The sequence below is a fragment of the Danio rerio genome, chromosome 10 (assembly GCF_049306965.1).
Source record: "Danio rerio strain Tuebingen ecotype United States chromosome 10, GRCz12tu, whole genome shotgun sequence".
Taxonomy (NCBI): Eukaryota; Metazoa; Chordata; class Actinopteri; order Cypriniformes; family Danionidae; genus Danio; species Danio rerio.
Window position 1 is genome coordinate 50,173,797 of NC_133185.1, and position 16,616 is coordinate 50,190,412.

At 37.2% G+C, this 16,616-nt stretch overlaps 1 protein-coding gene across 16 annotated transcripts in view; it reads left to right on the top strand.

Annotated features, from left to right (window-relative positions):
- Nucleotides 1-997: 997 nt before the first annotated feature.
- The window catches only part of camk2b2 (calcium/calmodulin-dependent protein kinase (CaM kinase) II beta 2), a 64,641-nt gene continuing 49,022 nt past the window's right edge, over nt 998-16,616 (top strand). For all 16 annotated transcript variants that reach the window (XR_012386599.1, XM_009305704.5, XM_009305705.5 and 13 more), the window contains exons 1-4: nt 998-1,170; nt 11,565-11,659; nt 15,181-15,240; nt 15,343-15,397. Coding sequence is in view for 15 of the 16 variants with exons in the window: in XM_009305704.5 (XP_009303979.1) it covers nt 1,109-1,170; nt 11,565-11,659; nt 15,181-15,240; nt 15,343-15,397 (272 nt within the window). In the remaining variant the exon portion in view is untranslated. The remainder of the gene's footprint in view (nt 1,171-11,564; nt 11,660-15,180; nt 15,241-15,342; nt 15,398-16,616) is intronic.

A 16,616-nucleotide genomic window follows, 5' to 3' on the forward strand; every position in this document is an offset into this window, starting at 1 on the left:
TACTAGTATCCTGCAAAATAACTAATAATGTAAATTAATTTAATGTGGTATATAGAAATATTATATATTATAAATATCATGTACTGTCAGCACGGCAATAACTAAAGACATTACTTATTATAAATGCATTATTCAAACTATTATCTTTAACTGTAATTTAAATATAATTAATGTTGTTAAATATGCAGGTGGCGCAGTGGGTAGCACGTTCGCCTCACAGCAAGAAGGTCGCTGGTTCGATCCTCGGCTCAGTTGGCGTTTCTGTGTGGAGTTTGCATGTTCTCCCTGCATTCTCGTGGGTTTCCTCCTGGTACTCCGGGTTACCCCACAATCCAAAGACATGCGGTACAGGTGAATTGGGTAGGCTAAATTGTCTGTAGTGTGTGTGTATATGTGTGGATGTTTCCCAAAGATGGGTTGCGTAAAAACTTGCTGCATAAGTTGGTGGTTCATTCCGCTGTGGCAACCCCAGATTAACTAAGGGACTAAGCCGACAAGAAAATTAATGAATGAATGCAGGTGGTTCATTGCGCTGTGGCAACCTCTGGAATAGCCACTAAGCGAAGGAAAATTAATAAATAAATACGCTGCTTAAAAACGTGCTGGATAAGTTGGCGGTTCATTCCGCTGTGGTGATCCCAGACTAATAAAGAGACTAAGCCGAAAAGAAAATGAATGAATTATATATAAATATATATATATATATTTCTCATATATGTCTCAGAAATCATCCAATTCAATATTCCAGTGCAATGGAACAGACTTGCTCTATTAGTGTTGGATCAGTGGAGGTGTGTGTGTGTGTGTGTGTGTGTGTGTGTGTGTGTGTGTGTGTGTGTGTGTGTGTGTGTGTGTGTGTGTGTGTGTGTGTGTGTGTGTGTGTGTGTGTGTCAGTCAGATGAAGCCGCAGGTGTTCCTCCACACACACTCAGAGCGGCTCCACAGCGCCTCCAGCGGCCACAGCGCGCCTCTAAAGCCGATCTCTGGCTCTGAAGGCGCATTCAGTCGGCGAGAGCTCACGGTGCGGACGGTGGAGCCTCAGTCCAGCCTGAGTAGCCTTTAATCCAGTCTTGCACACTCTCACACTCACAGCTGGAAGAGGACAGACATGGCAACCACAACCTGCACGCGCTTCACCGACGAGTACCAGCTCTACGAGGAGCTCGGAAAGTAAGTGTGTGTGTGTGTGCGTGTGTGCGCGTGTGTGTGTGCGTGATGGAGATTATATATGAGGAGCTGTCAGGAACTCTCACTTCATTCCAGCATAGGTGTGCTCCTAGTAGAATGGAGGAAGTGTGTTTGTGCAGGTATACAGAGGGATGTGATGCTCTGTGGAGATGTTTGAGATGAGGTTTGATGGCATGCGGGTCTTGCAGGATGTAGAGGAGTGTGTGAGAAGAGAGAGAGAGAGAGAGTGAATGTGTGTGTGTGTGTGTGTGTGTGTGTGTGTGTGTGTGTGTGTGAGCAGATTGCATGTTTCTCTGTCAGAGATATTAGAGATGCGTGTCCACGTTAATTTATTTTATTAGTTTTAATTAGTAGTTTATCTTGTATTATTGTGTGTGAGCATGAACGAGTGTGTGTGTGTGTAAGTTGTGTGTATGGGAGAGTTTGTGTGTCAGTGTGCAAGTATGTGTTTTTGAGAGAAATGTATGTGTGTATGAGAGTGAGTGTGTGTTTTTTAGAGTGTGAGAGAGCGTGTGTGTGTTAGTGTGTGAGAGAGTGTTTGTGTGTAAGTGTCTTAGAGTGGGAGAGTGTGTGTATGTCTATATATGCATGCATGTGTCTGTGTGTGTATGGGTGTGTGTGTTTTCTCTCAGCTCCTCTTCTTCAGTGTGTGTGTGTGTGTGTGTTGTCTTTTGCACAGTTTTCTTCTGGATGTTTGCAGTGTGTTTGATCAGAACACACACACGCACACACACACACACACACACACACACACACACGCTGACCTTCTGCTTTACTACTAAGATGTTTCTGTTCCTCCTGTCAGACTCAGGGTTGCCAGGTTCTGTCTTTCTCACAGTAATGGGCTGTTTTTATAATCACCTTAGTGTGCTTTAAAACCTTTAACCAAATGTTTCTAATTGGTAAATTATTTATATATCTATTATCATAAATTCGGTGTCTCAGTGGTGTCGCACTGTGACATCACAGCAAGAAGGTCGCTGGTTTGAGTCCCGGCTGGGTCATTTGGTGTTCCTGTGTGGAGTTTGCATGTTCTCCCCGTGTTGGTTTCCTCTGGAGGCTCTGGTTTCCCAACAGTCCAAACACATGCGCTATAGGGGAATTGATCAACTAAACTGGCCATAGTGTATGTGTGTGTGGGTGTTTCCCAGTACTGGGTTGCGGCTGGAAGAGCATCCACTGTGTAAAACATGCTGGAATAGTTGGCGGTTCATTCCGCTGTGGTAACCTCTGATGAATAAAGGGATTGAGCCCAAGCAAAATGAATGAGTGATCAAGAAAATATTTGTCGTATTGATTTGAAATCGTTGGGTTTAAAAGTGTTATTTAATTTTATGTAAATGAAATGTGATTAAATAGGAGGATCTAATGGGAGGCTAAAACGTTAAACTTAATTTAATTCAGCTACACTTTAAAAAATTAACCCTAAATGTTGACAAACTTAATTTTTTTTAGAGTGTAGCTGAATTAAATCACGTTTTACGTTTTAGCCTCATGATTAGAGCTGCAAATAAAAATGACTCCTATTGTGATCATTCATTTATTTTATTTTCGGCTTAGTCCCTTTATTCCTCTGGGGTTGCCACAGCGGAATGAACCACCAACTTATCTAACATATGTTTTACACAATGAATGCCTTCCCAGCTGCAACCCAGTACAAGGAAACACCCATACACACTCATTCACACTCATACACTATGGACAGTGTAGTTGATCAGTTCCCCTATAGCGCATGTGTTTGGACTGTGGAGGAAACTGGAGCACCCGGAGGAAACCCACACCAACTCCACACAGAAACACCAACTGACCCAGCAGCGACTCAAACCAGCGACCTTCTTGCTGTGAGGTGACAGCGCTACCAACTGTGCCACCGCGCCGCCCCTATTGTGACAATAATATATGCAATAGCCATCACAGGCAGGTGTGATAAATAAAATGTATGTTAAGTGCCAAGCTTCTGTGTTTTGCGTGCAAAGTGCATTTATCTAAATCTGACCAATCAAATGGAGAGGGTGCTCGCTGCAGAGCCATTTGAGGAGAGGTGAGCTCCAGAGAGGGGGAGCATGAGCTGTCGCTCCTCCTCCTGTAAGCTGTTTTAATGCGTACACCAACCCCACCCCTAACCCTACCCCCAGTGACATCACGCGTAGAAGAAGTGCAAAAAAGGTGGAGCTCAAGCTTAAGCTCCCCCTCTCTGGAGCTCACCTCTCCTTAAATGGCTCTGCAGCGAGCACCACTTGATCAAATGGGCACTCTTAAACCCCGCCCCCCAGAAGCTGCTGTTCTGCTATTGGCTATAGCAAAGAGCATAGAATCACCTAGAGGCGACACTCTAGTGCAATTTGGGAAACAGCCACTAGATGGCGCGGCGGCCATTTTGGAATACTCCAATAGAACAGCAGCATATTATAAGTCTGTAAATAAACTATTAAAAGTGCTGATGATTGTGATAGTGAGTGTTGTATTGTCGTCTTTCAGGTTGTATCTCAGCTTTAATGCACTTTTAAATAAATAAATAAAAAACAAAGCAGCTGTTGCTGGCCGCTGCTGTTGCAATGGAGCGTTGTATTGAGTGTCGCCTCTTGGTCATTCTACGCTCTTTGGTTTGCAAGGTTTGAGATATCACAAATATTTTGATGTCTTTGACAATCCAAACAAGAGCCGAAAACAGAGACGTACAAAATGTGCATTACGCTCCATGTTATGTATATTTTGTTGTCAGGTGTGCTTCTTTTAATCTTGGATTTATCTTTGAGAATTTGATGTCTTGTATTGATCGTTTATGAATTGACTGATTGAAGTGGTATAATACACATTTACCTGGCTAATAAATTGTAATGTTTGACCATATTTTGCTCACTCTGTAATTATTAGTTCTAGTAGATTACGCTGTATCCTTCTTCTTGCGTCAGGTCTGTAGACGGACTAGAATCCAGTTGAGATGGAGCATTGGGCACACTAACTGTGTTTTAGGGATCCGACTGACTCTTGATATTGATTCAAGTGTACTTAGGTGGAAAGGGCGTTAACTTCCGTCTAGGACAACAAGGAGTTGCACGGCTAACCTAGATTGGGGACCCGACCTTTGTTTGAAGGTAATATTATTCTAAATTAAGTTCATATGGGAAACCATGGACTTGGTGAAAACCAAAATGATTATAGAGTTCAGTAGTCGGGTACATTTATATTAATGCCCTAACCTTCTGATTGGAAATGATATTGTCTTTACTCAAGGGTGTACATCTAAGCGGGACTAGTTAAAAGTACTTTAGAGTAAGCAAGCATGGGAGCGGCCATCTAAAGTATTAGTCAATTACCTCTGTTTAATATTCAAGACTGACCGGAGTGTGATCGTGAGGGACGCCTTCGGCTGGGGCGATTTCTCTGAGCGACATGAGCACCCGAATGAACAAATGTAATAGTTACGAGTGAAGACAAAAGGTTCAAACATTCATCTGAATTATATATTGATATAATCTTCTTAATGCTTTATTATTGGAGTCAGATAAAACTAAAGATAAATATATTAATATTCTAAACCACCTCATACTCAAACTGGAGTCAGATATGAGTTAAATTTAATATAAATCAACATTGTGCACTGGAAAGACTGAACAGCCATTGAACCTTCATCCACCAGTAGACACCTCCATTAGACCAGCTGGGTGGAACTTACAGGCTATAGTGACCCAAAGGTGAACCTAGAACTGAAAACAAACACTAAAACAGCCAATCAGAGTCAGAATAACTGCATAATCCTTACACACATTCACAGAGATTAAAGAGTAAAAGTCTAGCCTAAACTAGAATGACCAAGATCTGGAAAATATGTATTACCTGCCTTCTTTAAATATGATCATTACACAAATCAATACATTAAAATAGCTAATAACAAAAATAGCATTTCTTTAGCCTCTTAAACCCTTATTTTGGGATTTACGCCTGGATTTTGCCTACCCAAATTTAAAAGCTTTCCAAATCCACATGCAGAGGTGTGAATGCAAAAACTTGGTATAATTTTAAAGAAAACTCTTTGATAAAATAGGGTTATCGAAAAAATATAATAAACACCTAAAAAAAGAGGAGCTTCTTGTATTTTTTTTTTTACGAACTCAAATTTAAAAGTGTCCCTTTTAGGTTGTGTGTGCTCTAGCGTGCTGTAATTAATGTTGGTGGCTCCTGCACATGTCTGTAATCATAGGAAAAAAGAAAAATGTCTCCACCATAATCTGTGCAAAAGTTATCGTATTCCAACTGATGAGAGGTGCTGTACGAGCCACAGAGACCGATCATTGGTTTCATATTTCACTATTCTTTTGTTTGATCAAACATAATTCACTGTGTTTGGACCACGTCAGACATATAAAAGGATTACTTATGCACATCACCTCAAAAACAGAGGAGAATGGCCCTGAAGCGCACAGCATAAGGTGAGAGATGACAGCTGTCTGTGCTATCTGGGGCTGCTTATTGATCATGAATGTATTGTTTTCACTTCTGCGCCATGGAAACACCGAGATTCATTCGGCAACTGTTTGATATTTGAATATAATTAAGTAAAAGAATGCTACACCGTATGAGCACCGGCAAGAGCTTTTATTTGAGCTATAACTTGTACATGTGTCATTTATGAACAGGGCCGGATTAACCAATGGGCCTTATGGGCACAGGCCCAGGGGCCCGTGTGCACTAGGGGCCCCTGCGAGGGGGAAGAAAAAAAAGACAATTTCGGAGTGTCTTTTTTGGCTAATTGCAAATAGCGCATCTAGTTGGAATAAGCTATTCAGGGTTTACGCCCATCGATGCCTGATTGATAGAGACAAGATGAGTATAGAGCTGATTACGAATACAGCCGCAGAGGCGCACCTTGTAAGGCGAGCAGTTTCATGTTTTGACGCTATTGATCATCAACTCGGTTCGAATCCACCATCAGCTGAACTCGTGCTACTTTTTTTTCTCCCCGTTACATATCAGATTGGAAATATATTTATTTTTTACAGGAAGGAAACATTTTTTTTAAATGATGCAAATGTGATATAAAGTCACAAGTGTCTCGTGGGTATTTAATAATGTTTAGCCTTATTATAGGCGCCTCCCTCTCTGCAAAAACTACATTGCTCAGACAACTGTATTTCCAAAAAGAGCAAAAAAATCGCGATCACATATTAATATAATTACTATATTTAAACTGCCTTTTTTCGTTAACTAAACAGAATGCTGTAATTGGTCAAGCGCGGAAACGTCAGTTTTGTAATAACCCGCACTAAACTGAGCGGACTGTGGTGTAACGTTATATCTGTCATAGATCAAAAATGAGTGGACAAGTGGATTTAGCAAACGCGAGAGAAAGAGGAGAGGAGGCATCTTTATTGAGGCATTTTCCATACACACCATCTTTAAACAGACCCATGATCAGGAGAATGAGGGTACAGAAGAAGACGTTATGCTAACTTTAAATGATGAGAAGCTAGCATTAACCAGGCGGAGGAGGCTAACGGCAGCGCAGTTCTGACAGAAAAGGAGAGAGAGAGGGAGAGAGAGAGAAAGGCCCAGAAGAGGAGAAAGACGGGAGAGAAGAGGTATAGTGTGTGTGATTTCGGATACTTTTAGGTTTATAATCAAGTCTTCATCACGAGAAGAGAAAATACAGGGAGAGACAGTAAATCAGTGTTTGTATTATGAAAGACTCAGATTCATAGAACTCAGATTTATAGAACTGGATTGGAGAAGCATTGTGCGTTATATGCCATAGCAATAATAAGCTTTAAGTTTGTAAAAGCAATACATTAAAATACCCTTAAAAAAAAAAAAGAAAAAAAAAATATATATATAAATATATATATATATATATATATATATATATATATATATATATATATATATATATATATATATATGTTTTATTAGTATTTTTATTCAATGCTTTGAAAAATAAGTTAAATCTTTGTAGACTATAAATACATATGTACTATATATCATTTATTTAAATATGTGGGCAACAAATTATAGATTAATTTTATTTAAAAATTATTATATTATTCTTATTTTATTAATTCAACTATAGGGGTGCGGCCAGGTAGGGGGCCTTACAAGACAATGTGCCCAGGGGCCCCTGAGTTCTTAATCCGGGCCTGTTTATGAACCATATGAAAAATATGAAAATGAACCAATGTTCAATGCCCAGCTCAGGTATCCAAAATACTGTGTATTTTACTGTAAATAACTTGTACTGTGGAATAAAAAGTAAAGTGATGCATATGTGAATAAAATATAGATTCTACACTTTCAAACGAAACCACTTACGGGGGTCTGGTGCAATGCAGCCCTTTAAATCTGAAAGCGAAAGTCGATGACATCACAGACCCGGTACCGGGTGCACATAGTATGAGAGGTTAGAGAAGAAACTACAAGAAATTTACAGTCTAAGGCAAAATGATATACCTTTCTGTGCAATATTTATTCTTCTTCAAATATTTCCCAGATGATGTTGAACAGATTCAGGAATTTTTCACAGTATTTCCTATATTACTTTTTCTTCTGGAGAAAGTCTGATTTGTTTTATTTGGGCTAGAATAAAAGCAGTTTTTAATAGTTTTAAACCCATTTTAAGGTCAATATTATTGGCCCCTTCAGCAATATTAGTGTTGGATTGTCTCCAGAACAAACCACTGTTATACAATGACTTGCCTAATTACCCTAACTTTACCCTAATTACCCTAGTGAAGCCTTTACATGTCACTGTAAGCTGTATAGAAGTGTCTTGAAGAATATCTAGACTAATATTATGTGCTGTCATCATGACAAAGAGGAAATAAATCAGTCATTAGAGATAAGTTATTAACACTATTATGATTAGAAATGTGCTGAAAATCACAGAGATTGCAGAAAAGAAATGTAAAAGATTTAAAATGGTCTTAATTCTGACTTTAACTGTATATTTCCAGTACGTTGCAGCTCTTCTTCTCTCGATCTGCTGTATTGTGTAACTCCAGCAGGCTGAGCTATAATTATCCGTTCAGGAATGACATCAGACGCGATCATGACTGTCTCCAGTGAGTCCAGAACGCAGGTCTTTCTGAAAATAGCAGTAAAGACAGCGGCTGCTCCACATTCAGCTCCGCGGAGAATATCAGCAATATAAAGCGCATCAAACACCTGCGCTGAGAGCTCATTACACTGATCTGAGGCCAGTGATGAGAAACACAGAGCTCAGTGTTCAGAATGACAGCATTCATTACTAGTACAACTCTGGAATATGCTTATATATCAGTGTATTAGTATAAACAATAATAGTAATAATTCAATCGCAAAAAAATCACGATTAATCGCATCCAACATTAAAGTTTTTTTTACATAATATGTGTGTTTGTACTGTGTATATTTATTATGTATGTATGTATGTATGTATGTATGTATGTATGTATGTATGTATGTATGTATGTATGTATGTATATGTGTGTGTGTATATATATATATATATATATATATATATAAAAATACATATATAAATACATATATAAATACATATATGCATATATTTGATTGTCACAATTTATGTGTGCACATGTTGAAAATGCAACACTTGACGATATCAGAGTTGACAGTAACAGTCTCAGAGTTGCTGGTTTCAGAGTCGTCGGTCTCAGAGTTGATCGTAGCAGAGTTGACGGTTGCAGAGTTGAGGGTATCAGAGTTGACCATAACAGAGTCGCTGGTAGCAGAGTTGATGGTAGCAGATATGACGGTTGCAGAGTTGACCGTAGCATAGTCGCTGGTAGCTGAGTTGATGGTAACTGTTTTAGAGTTGCCGGTAGCTGAGTTGACCGTAGCAGAGTTGATGGTCACAGAGTTGACAGTAACGGTCTCAGAGTTGACTGTCTCAGAGTTGATGGTCACATAGTTGAGGGTATCAGAGTTGACCGTAGCATATTTGATGGTAGCAAAGTTGACTGTAGCAGAGTTGGCTGTCTCAGAGTCAACGGTAGCAAAGTTGATGTTAACCATCTCAGAGTTGATGGTAACAGAGTCGACGGTAGCATAGTCGATGGTTGCAGAGTTGACAGTAACCATCTCAGAGTCTATGGTTAGCAGAGTCGACGGTAACAAAGTTGACGGTAAACATCTCAGATTTGACGGTAGCATAGTCGATGGTAGCAGAGTAGACGGTAACCATCTCAGAGTTGAAGGTCACAGAGTTGATGGTATCAGAGCTGACAGGTAGCAGAGTCTATAGTAGCATAGTTGATGGTAGTGTAATGGATGTCCTTCTGCGTTGTGTTTGTTGGTTTAAATGAAAGGATCCATACAGCAATGTGGTCGAACTTGAGTTTATTCTTGTCTCTTTGTATCATAAAGCATATAACAGACATCAGTCCAACATATCCTCACAGCACAGCAATGTCTGTTGATCAGTACACAATTTTTCGACTCATTTGTTCTCATTTTTACAGGAAAATGCAGATATGCTACATAAACCTTTTCAAAAATAAATGTAAAGTGTCAACCCGATTTAATTTAAAGCCCTAAATCACATTTTACATACATAATTTATATGTAATGAAAGTAAAGAAACAAAATAATAAACATATACAGAATTTAATTTGGACTAGCCGTTGTGCTCATTAAACTTAACTTATATGAAACGCTCCACACTCAATTATGATCCAAATCTGTTTCCCTCACAATAATGATACAATAGTTAACCTTACTGAAGATACTGAATAATCTAAACATCCATATCAATGTAATAATATAGGCATTTATAAGAGGAGCCGAAAAACGCACCTGTCTGTCGGACGCCGTCTCACAAAGTGAGCGCGCACCGGAAACTACGTCAGCTATTATCTCGCGCCTACATGGTCATACTCACTTATAAATACCTATATTATTTTTCACATGGATGGAAAGAGAACACTATTGAAACTTTAAACACTGAAATAAGAAGAATGCAAAATATTGAAGTAAAAGGAAAGTAATTAATTGTTTGTCATGTCTATTTCCTTTAAACCGCCTTTCAAAATAAAATACCCTTCCGATAATAAAAAAAGGAACCAATAATCTAGTGCAACAACACACACACGCCAAAGTAGCACAGTTGATGGTAACCATCTTAGAGTCGACGGAAGCATAGTCGATGGTAGCAGAGTTGATGGTAGCATAGTTGACGGTAGCAGAGTCGACAGTAGCATAGTTGACGGTAACCGTCTCAGAGTTGACGGTCTAGATTTGACGGTAGCAGAGTCGACAGTAGCATAGTTGACGGTAACAAAATTGAAGGTAGCAGATTTGACGGTAGCAGAGTCGACAATAGTATAGTCGATGGTAGCATAGTTGACGGTAACAAAATTGAAGGTAGCAGATTTGACGGTAGCAGAGTTGACAATAGTATAGTCGATGGTAGCATAGTTGACGGTAACCGTCTCAGAGTTGACGGTCTTAGATTTGACGGTAGCAGAGTTGATAGTATCGGAGTTGACGGTAACGGAATTGAAGGTAGCAGATTTGACGGTCTCAGAGTTGATGGTAGTAGAGTTGACAGTAGCAGGGTTGACGGTGTTGTCGATAAAAGATTGTGGTTTGCAGTTTCCAAGTCAAAGTTCTCAAAAAATAACAAAGTCTGAGATCTCGAAGTCTTTATGCAAAGCAGTTTATTGTTACAGCATCAGTAACAGCAGAGACGGGTCGTTCGAGTGTCTAATGAGTATAGGCTAGCTCACAGGTTAAATACACTTGTTTTGTCGTATCACTCCACCCAAATTCAAACATTAACTCTCCTCCATTAGTTCCCACACTGTACCTTCAGCTGTCAACGGTAAGCTTCAGCTGAAGTTCATGGGCATTTTTAGGCTCTTCATATTTTGGGAGTCATTGCAACTGAGCGGGGACGCATGTCTGAGATAGATACATAATAATGATACTGAAATCACTCAAATAAGCAAATAAATAAGAGAAATACATTCATCAGAAATTCATCAAGACACAATGAACTCCCCATCAGCAGTAGCAGAGTTGATGACATTACAGCTGACAACATCAGAGCTCAATCCATTCAACCATTGAAACCATCAGAAAAGATAGCATTGGTCAATCCTGAACGTTTAACACAAATGAATGAGAGAAGAGTCATGACACGCCTCAGTGCCTTCCAGAGTTTTCCGCCACAGGAAGTGACATCACTTGCAGCAGGTCACATGCTTTTTCTATAAGTGCTTTACATATTGTTCCGCAATTTTATAACCGATTCACCAGAGTGGACGAGGATGCAGAGACACACACAACATGTACTATAATGGCAGATACTGCAGTAAATAGATGCTTCCTGCAAATCTTCTCTAGTGGAGTGTTTCTGTAATGTTCTGTCCTCTGGTGTTTTTCAGAGGGGCTTTCTCCGTGGTGCGCCGATGTGCGAAACTCAGCACGGGTCAGGAATACGCCTCCAAAATCATCAACACCAAGAAGCTCTCAGCTCGAGGTAAATCCACTGATCAGTGATGTGTGGATGTCTGACAGATTGATCTATTCACTCTGAAAGAGCTTGAAATAAGGGTTTGCAGCACTAACATCAGTGTAAGCAGCTGGAGAAAACTGAGAATCAGTCTAGAGCACAGGTGTCAAACTCAGTTCCTGGAGGGCCGCAGCTCTGCACAGTTTAGTTCAACCCTAATTAAACACACCTGATCAAACTAGTTGAGTCCTTCAGGCTTGTTTGAAACCTGCAGGTAAGTGTGTTGGAGCAGGGTTGGTACTAAACTGTGCAGGGCTGCGGCCCTCCAGGAATTGAGTTTGACACCCCTGGTCTAGAGGAAGACGTGTGTCCTCATTGGCTGACCTGAGTGTCAGTCACCCAGCCGTGGCTCCGCCTCCTCACGCTGGCTCTTTTAAGTCTTGGAGCGCTGCTTCTGCTTCTGCTGCTTCTGCTTCTGTTGTGTTCATCCAGCTCAGTGTTGAGGCGCGACCACACACACTCAGAGCTGTCAGATGTGGTGAACTCTGCTGCAGTCAGCTTTTCCACTTCAGCACATCACATAGTGTCAAACCAAGACCCCCTGTGTGTGTGTGTGTGTGTACTTGTGTCTGTGTTTGTTTTTGTGTTTATGTGTATGCAATATGCATGTTTATGTCTGTGTGTGTCTCTCTCTCTCTCTGTGTGTGTGTGTATGTGTGTGTGTGTGTGTGTGTGTGTGTGTGTGTGTGTGTGTGTACTTGTGTCTGTGTTTGTTTTTGTGTATATGTGTATGCATGTTTATGTCTGTGTGTGTGTCTCTCTCTGTGTGTGTGTGTGTGTGTGTGTGTGTGTACTTGTGTCTGTGTTTGTTTTTGTGTATATGTGTATGCATGTTTATGTCTGTGTGTGTGTCTCTCTCTGTGTGTGTGAGTGTGTGTGTTGTGTTGTGCTGTGCTCTTGGCATGATGGCTGTTCAGACTTGCCGTCTGGTGTGAGCACACATGATGAGCGCCAGATGATTCCACAAAAAAAACACATACACACACACACACACACACACACACACACACACACACACTTATACACAAATGCAATAATATACCTAAGCACACATACACACATTGATGCACACACTTATACATAAATGCAATAATATACCTAAGCACATACACACACACACACACGCACACACACATGTTTGTTTTTGTGAAAAGTGGGGACATTACATAGGTTTCCATTCATTTTATACTGTTCAAACTGTATATTGTATTGCCCTCACCCCACCCCACCCCTAAACCCAACCATCACAGGAGACTGTGTGCAGCTTTACTCTCTGATTAAACTCATTCAGTGTGATTTATAAGCATTTTGAGAAATGAGGACGTCACCAATGTCCTCATATTTCACCTCCTTTTTGTAATACCTGTGTCATACCCATGTCATTATACAGATTTGTGTCCTGATATGTCACAAAAACACGTACATTGATACACACACTTGCAAACAAATGTACACACACATTTATACACAAATACAATAATATACCTACGCGCGCACACACACACACACATTGATGCACACACTTATACATAAAAACAATAATACACTCAAGCACGTACACACGCACACATTGATACACACACTTACAAACAAATGCACGCACACTTATACACAAACGCAATAATATACCCAAGCACGCATTCACAGTACACACACACACACACACACACTCTGGTGAAGTAGTCGTGTGAGCGTATTGTGTGAACCTGTGAGAATGAATCCTGACACCCAAACGCCTCTGCAGCAAAAACCATCAGAGCCAAAGACACACACACTCGCACACACTTACTCGCTCACTGACTCGTTCACTCACACACACTTTTTATGTGTGTGTGCTTGCTGGAATGTGTGATTGTACATGAGTGAGTGTATATGTGCATTAATGTGTGTCAGTGTGTGTGTGTGTGTGTGTGTGTCCATCATGTGCTGCTGTGCTCGACCTTTGCTGCTGACTGAACTGTAGAGCAGAAGGACTTCAATCACTGGTTTCCCTCAGATCTCAGATCAGCAGAAGTGTAAACTGTTTGTTTTTGCATCTGTTTGTGTTTTTTGTGTGTGCGCCTGTGTGCGCGTGTTTGTTTGTGTATTTGTGTGTTTGTGTGTGTGTTTATTTGTGTGCATGTTTGTGTGTGCATCTGCGTTTGTGTGTGTTTGTTTGTGTTTGTGTGCGTGTGTGAGTTTTGTGTATGTGTGCATCTGTGTTTGTTTGTTTGTGTGTGTGTGTGTGTGTGTGTGTTTGTGTGTGTATGTGAGTTTTGTTTGTGTATGTGTGTATGTGTTTGTGTGTGCAACTGTGTTTGCGTGTTTGCTCATTTGTGTGCATGTGTGTGTTTATTTGTGTGTGTGTGTGTGTGTGTGTGTGTGAGAGTGTGTCTGAGTGTGTGTGTGTGTGTGTGTGTATGCATCTGCATTTGTGTGTGTTCATTTTTGTGCATATGTGTTTATTTGTGTGGGTGTGTGTTTGTGCGTGTGCATCTGTCTTTATCTATGTTTATGTGTGTGCAACTGTGTTTGTGTCTTTATTATTATTATTATTATTATTATTATTATTATTATTATTATTATTATTTATCATTGATTCATTTATTGTTTGTTTAATATTTATTTAATGTTTTATTTTTAATTGGTTAATTAAATAATTAATTAGAAATAAAAAATAAATATATTTATTTATGTACTTAATAAATAATATGTATTTATTATATAATGTATTATATTTATTTATATTTATATTTATATTTGTATTTATTATTATTATTATTATTATTATTATTATTATTATTATTATTGTTATTATTATTATTATTATTATTATTATTATTATTATTATTATTATTATTATTATTATTATTATTATTTATGGATTCATTTATTGTTTGTTTAATATTTATTAAAAGTTTTTTTAATTGGTTAATTCAATAATTAATTAAAAATAAATTAATGAGTTTCTTTATTTACTTAATAAATAATATGTATTTGAATGTATTAATTTTATTATTATTATTATTATTATTATTATTATTATTTAATTTTATTTCATTTATTGTTTGTTTATTATTTAATAAATGTTTTTATTTTTAATTGGTTAATTAAATAATTAATTATAAATAAATAAATGAATAAAGTTATTTATTATTTACTTATTGATTGTTTATTGATTGATTTAATTATTTAATTAATTAATTATTAATGATGTTTGATGTGATATTTTTTATTGTTAATTCATTAATTTATTTAAGTATTGTTTGTCATATGTTTATTTATTGATTGAGTATTTAGTTTATTTATTTTCAATTTGTTTAATTTATTTATTTATTGTTTATTTATTTAGTTTACTCATTCAATACATTTTATTATTATTTATTTGTTTGTTTATTTATTAATCATGTATTACAGATTGAATGTTTATTTTTCATTTGTATTTACTGTGCAATTTTTATATTATATAGTATAGAATGTAATTAAAGGATGTTGAACTGTTTCATCAGACCACCAGAAGCTGGAGCGTGAGGCGCGGATCTGCCGTCTGCTAAAACACTCCAACATCGGTGAGTGTGTGTGTGTTTGAGTGTGTGTGTGTGTGTGTGTGTGTGTGTTTGTGTGTGTTGTCTGCATTAGTGTCAGTAATGATGATGTGTTTCTTTCTCCAGTGCGCCTCCATGACAGTATATCAGAGGAGGGCTTCCACTACCTGCTGTTTGACCTGTGAGTGATTTAATATTCTGCTTTATTGATTTATTCAATGATTAGCCCTCCTGAATATTTTTTTGCCCCAATTTCTGTTTCACAGTGAGCAGATTTTATCAGCAAATTTGTAAACATAATAGTTTCAATAACTCATTTCTGATTGCTGATTTATTTTCCCTTGAGCTGTAGAGAAATCTGTTTTTTTAAACTAGTGAAGACAGCAGAAGGCAATAATGTATATGAATCCATAATGAATCCATAAATAATAATACTACTAATAATAATAATAAAAACAATAATAATAATAATAATAATGATAATAATAAATATAAATAATAATAATAATAATAATAATAATAGTAATAATAATAATAATAATAATAATAATAAATAATAATAATAATAATAATAATAATAATAATACAAATACATAAAATAAATAAATATAATTGATACATTAAAATACATATTATTTATTAAATAGATAAATAAATAAATAAATAAATAAATAAATAATAAAACAAATGTATTTATTTATTTATTTATTTATTTATAATGAATTATTTAATTAACTAATTAAAAATATTTTTAATATTAAATAAACAATAAATGAATCAATAATAATAATAATAATAATAATAATAATAATAATAATAATATTAAATATGAATAAATAATATAACTAATACATTAAAATACATTTATTAAAAAAGTAAATAAATAAATTAAATTTATTTATTTATAATTAATTATTTAATTAACCAGTTTAAAATAAAAAACATTCATTAAATTTTATATGACTTCATAATATCTATATGCCTGATCTGCTTTTTATATTGATGGACAATGCTCAGATATTGATGTCTCACAGTGTTTTGCTCAGTTCTACTTGCAGTACACCACAATATCTGAATTGATCATATTTTAATAGTATTTGCATTTTGCACATGGCATGTAATGATAGCGGGTGCACAAGGGAAATATGTTTTATCTACTTTACTTTAATGTTTACACCCTTCAAAAAACTGTATCAGAATGTTTTGCACTGCACATTTTACACTAACTACATTATTTGAATCTAACAAGCTTAGTTTACAATGTTTACACTGCTCTACGCACATTACATCTAAATCCCAAATATCAGACATGACAACAGATTGTTCAGATTTAATTAACGTTTTGATTAATGCACTTACTTTACAGATTTCATTCAATCATTTTCCTTCTGCCTTTTCCC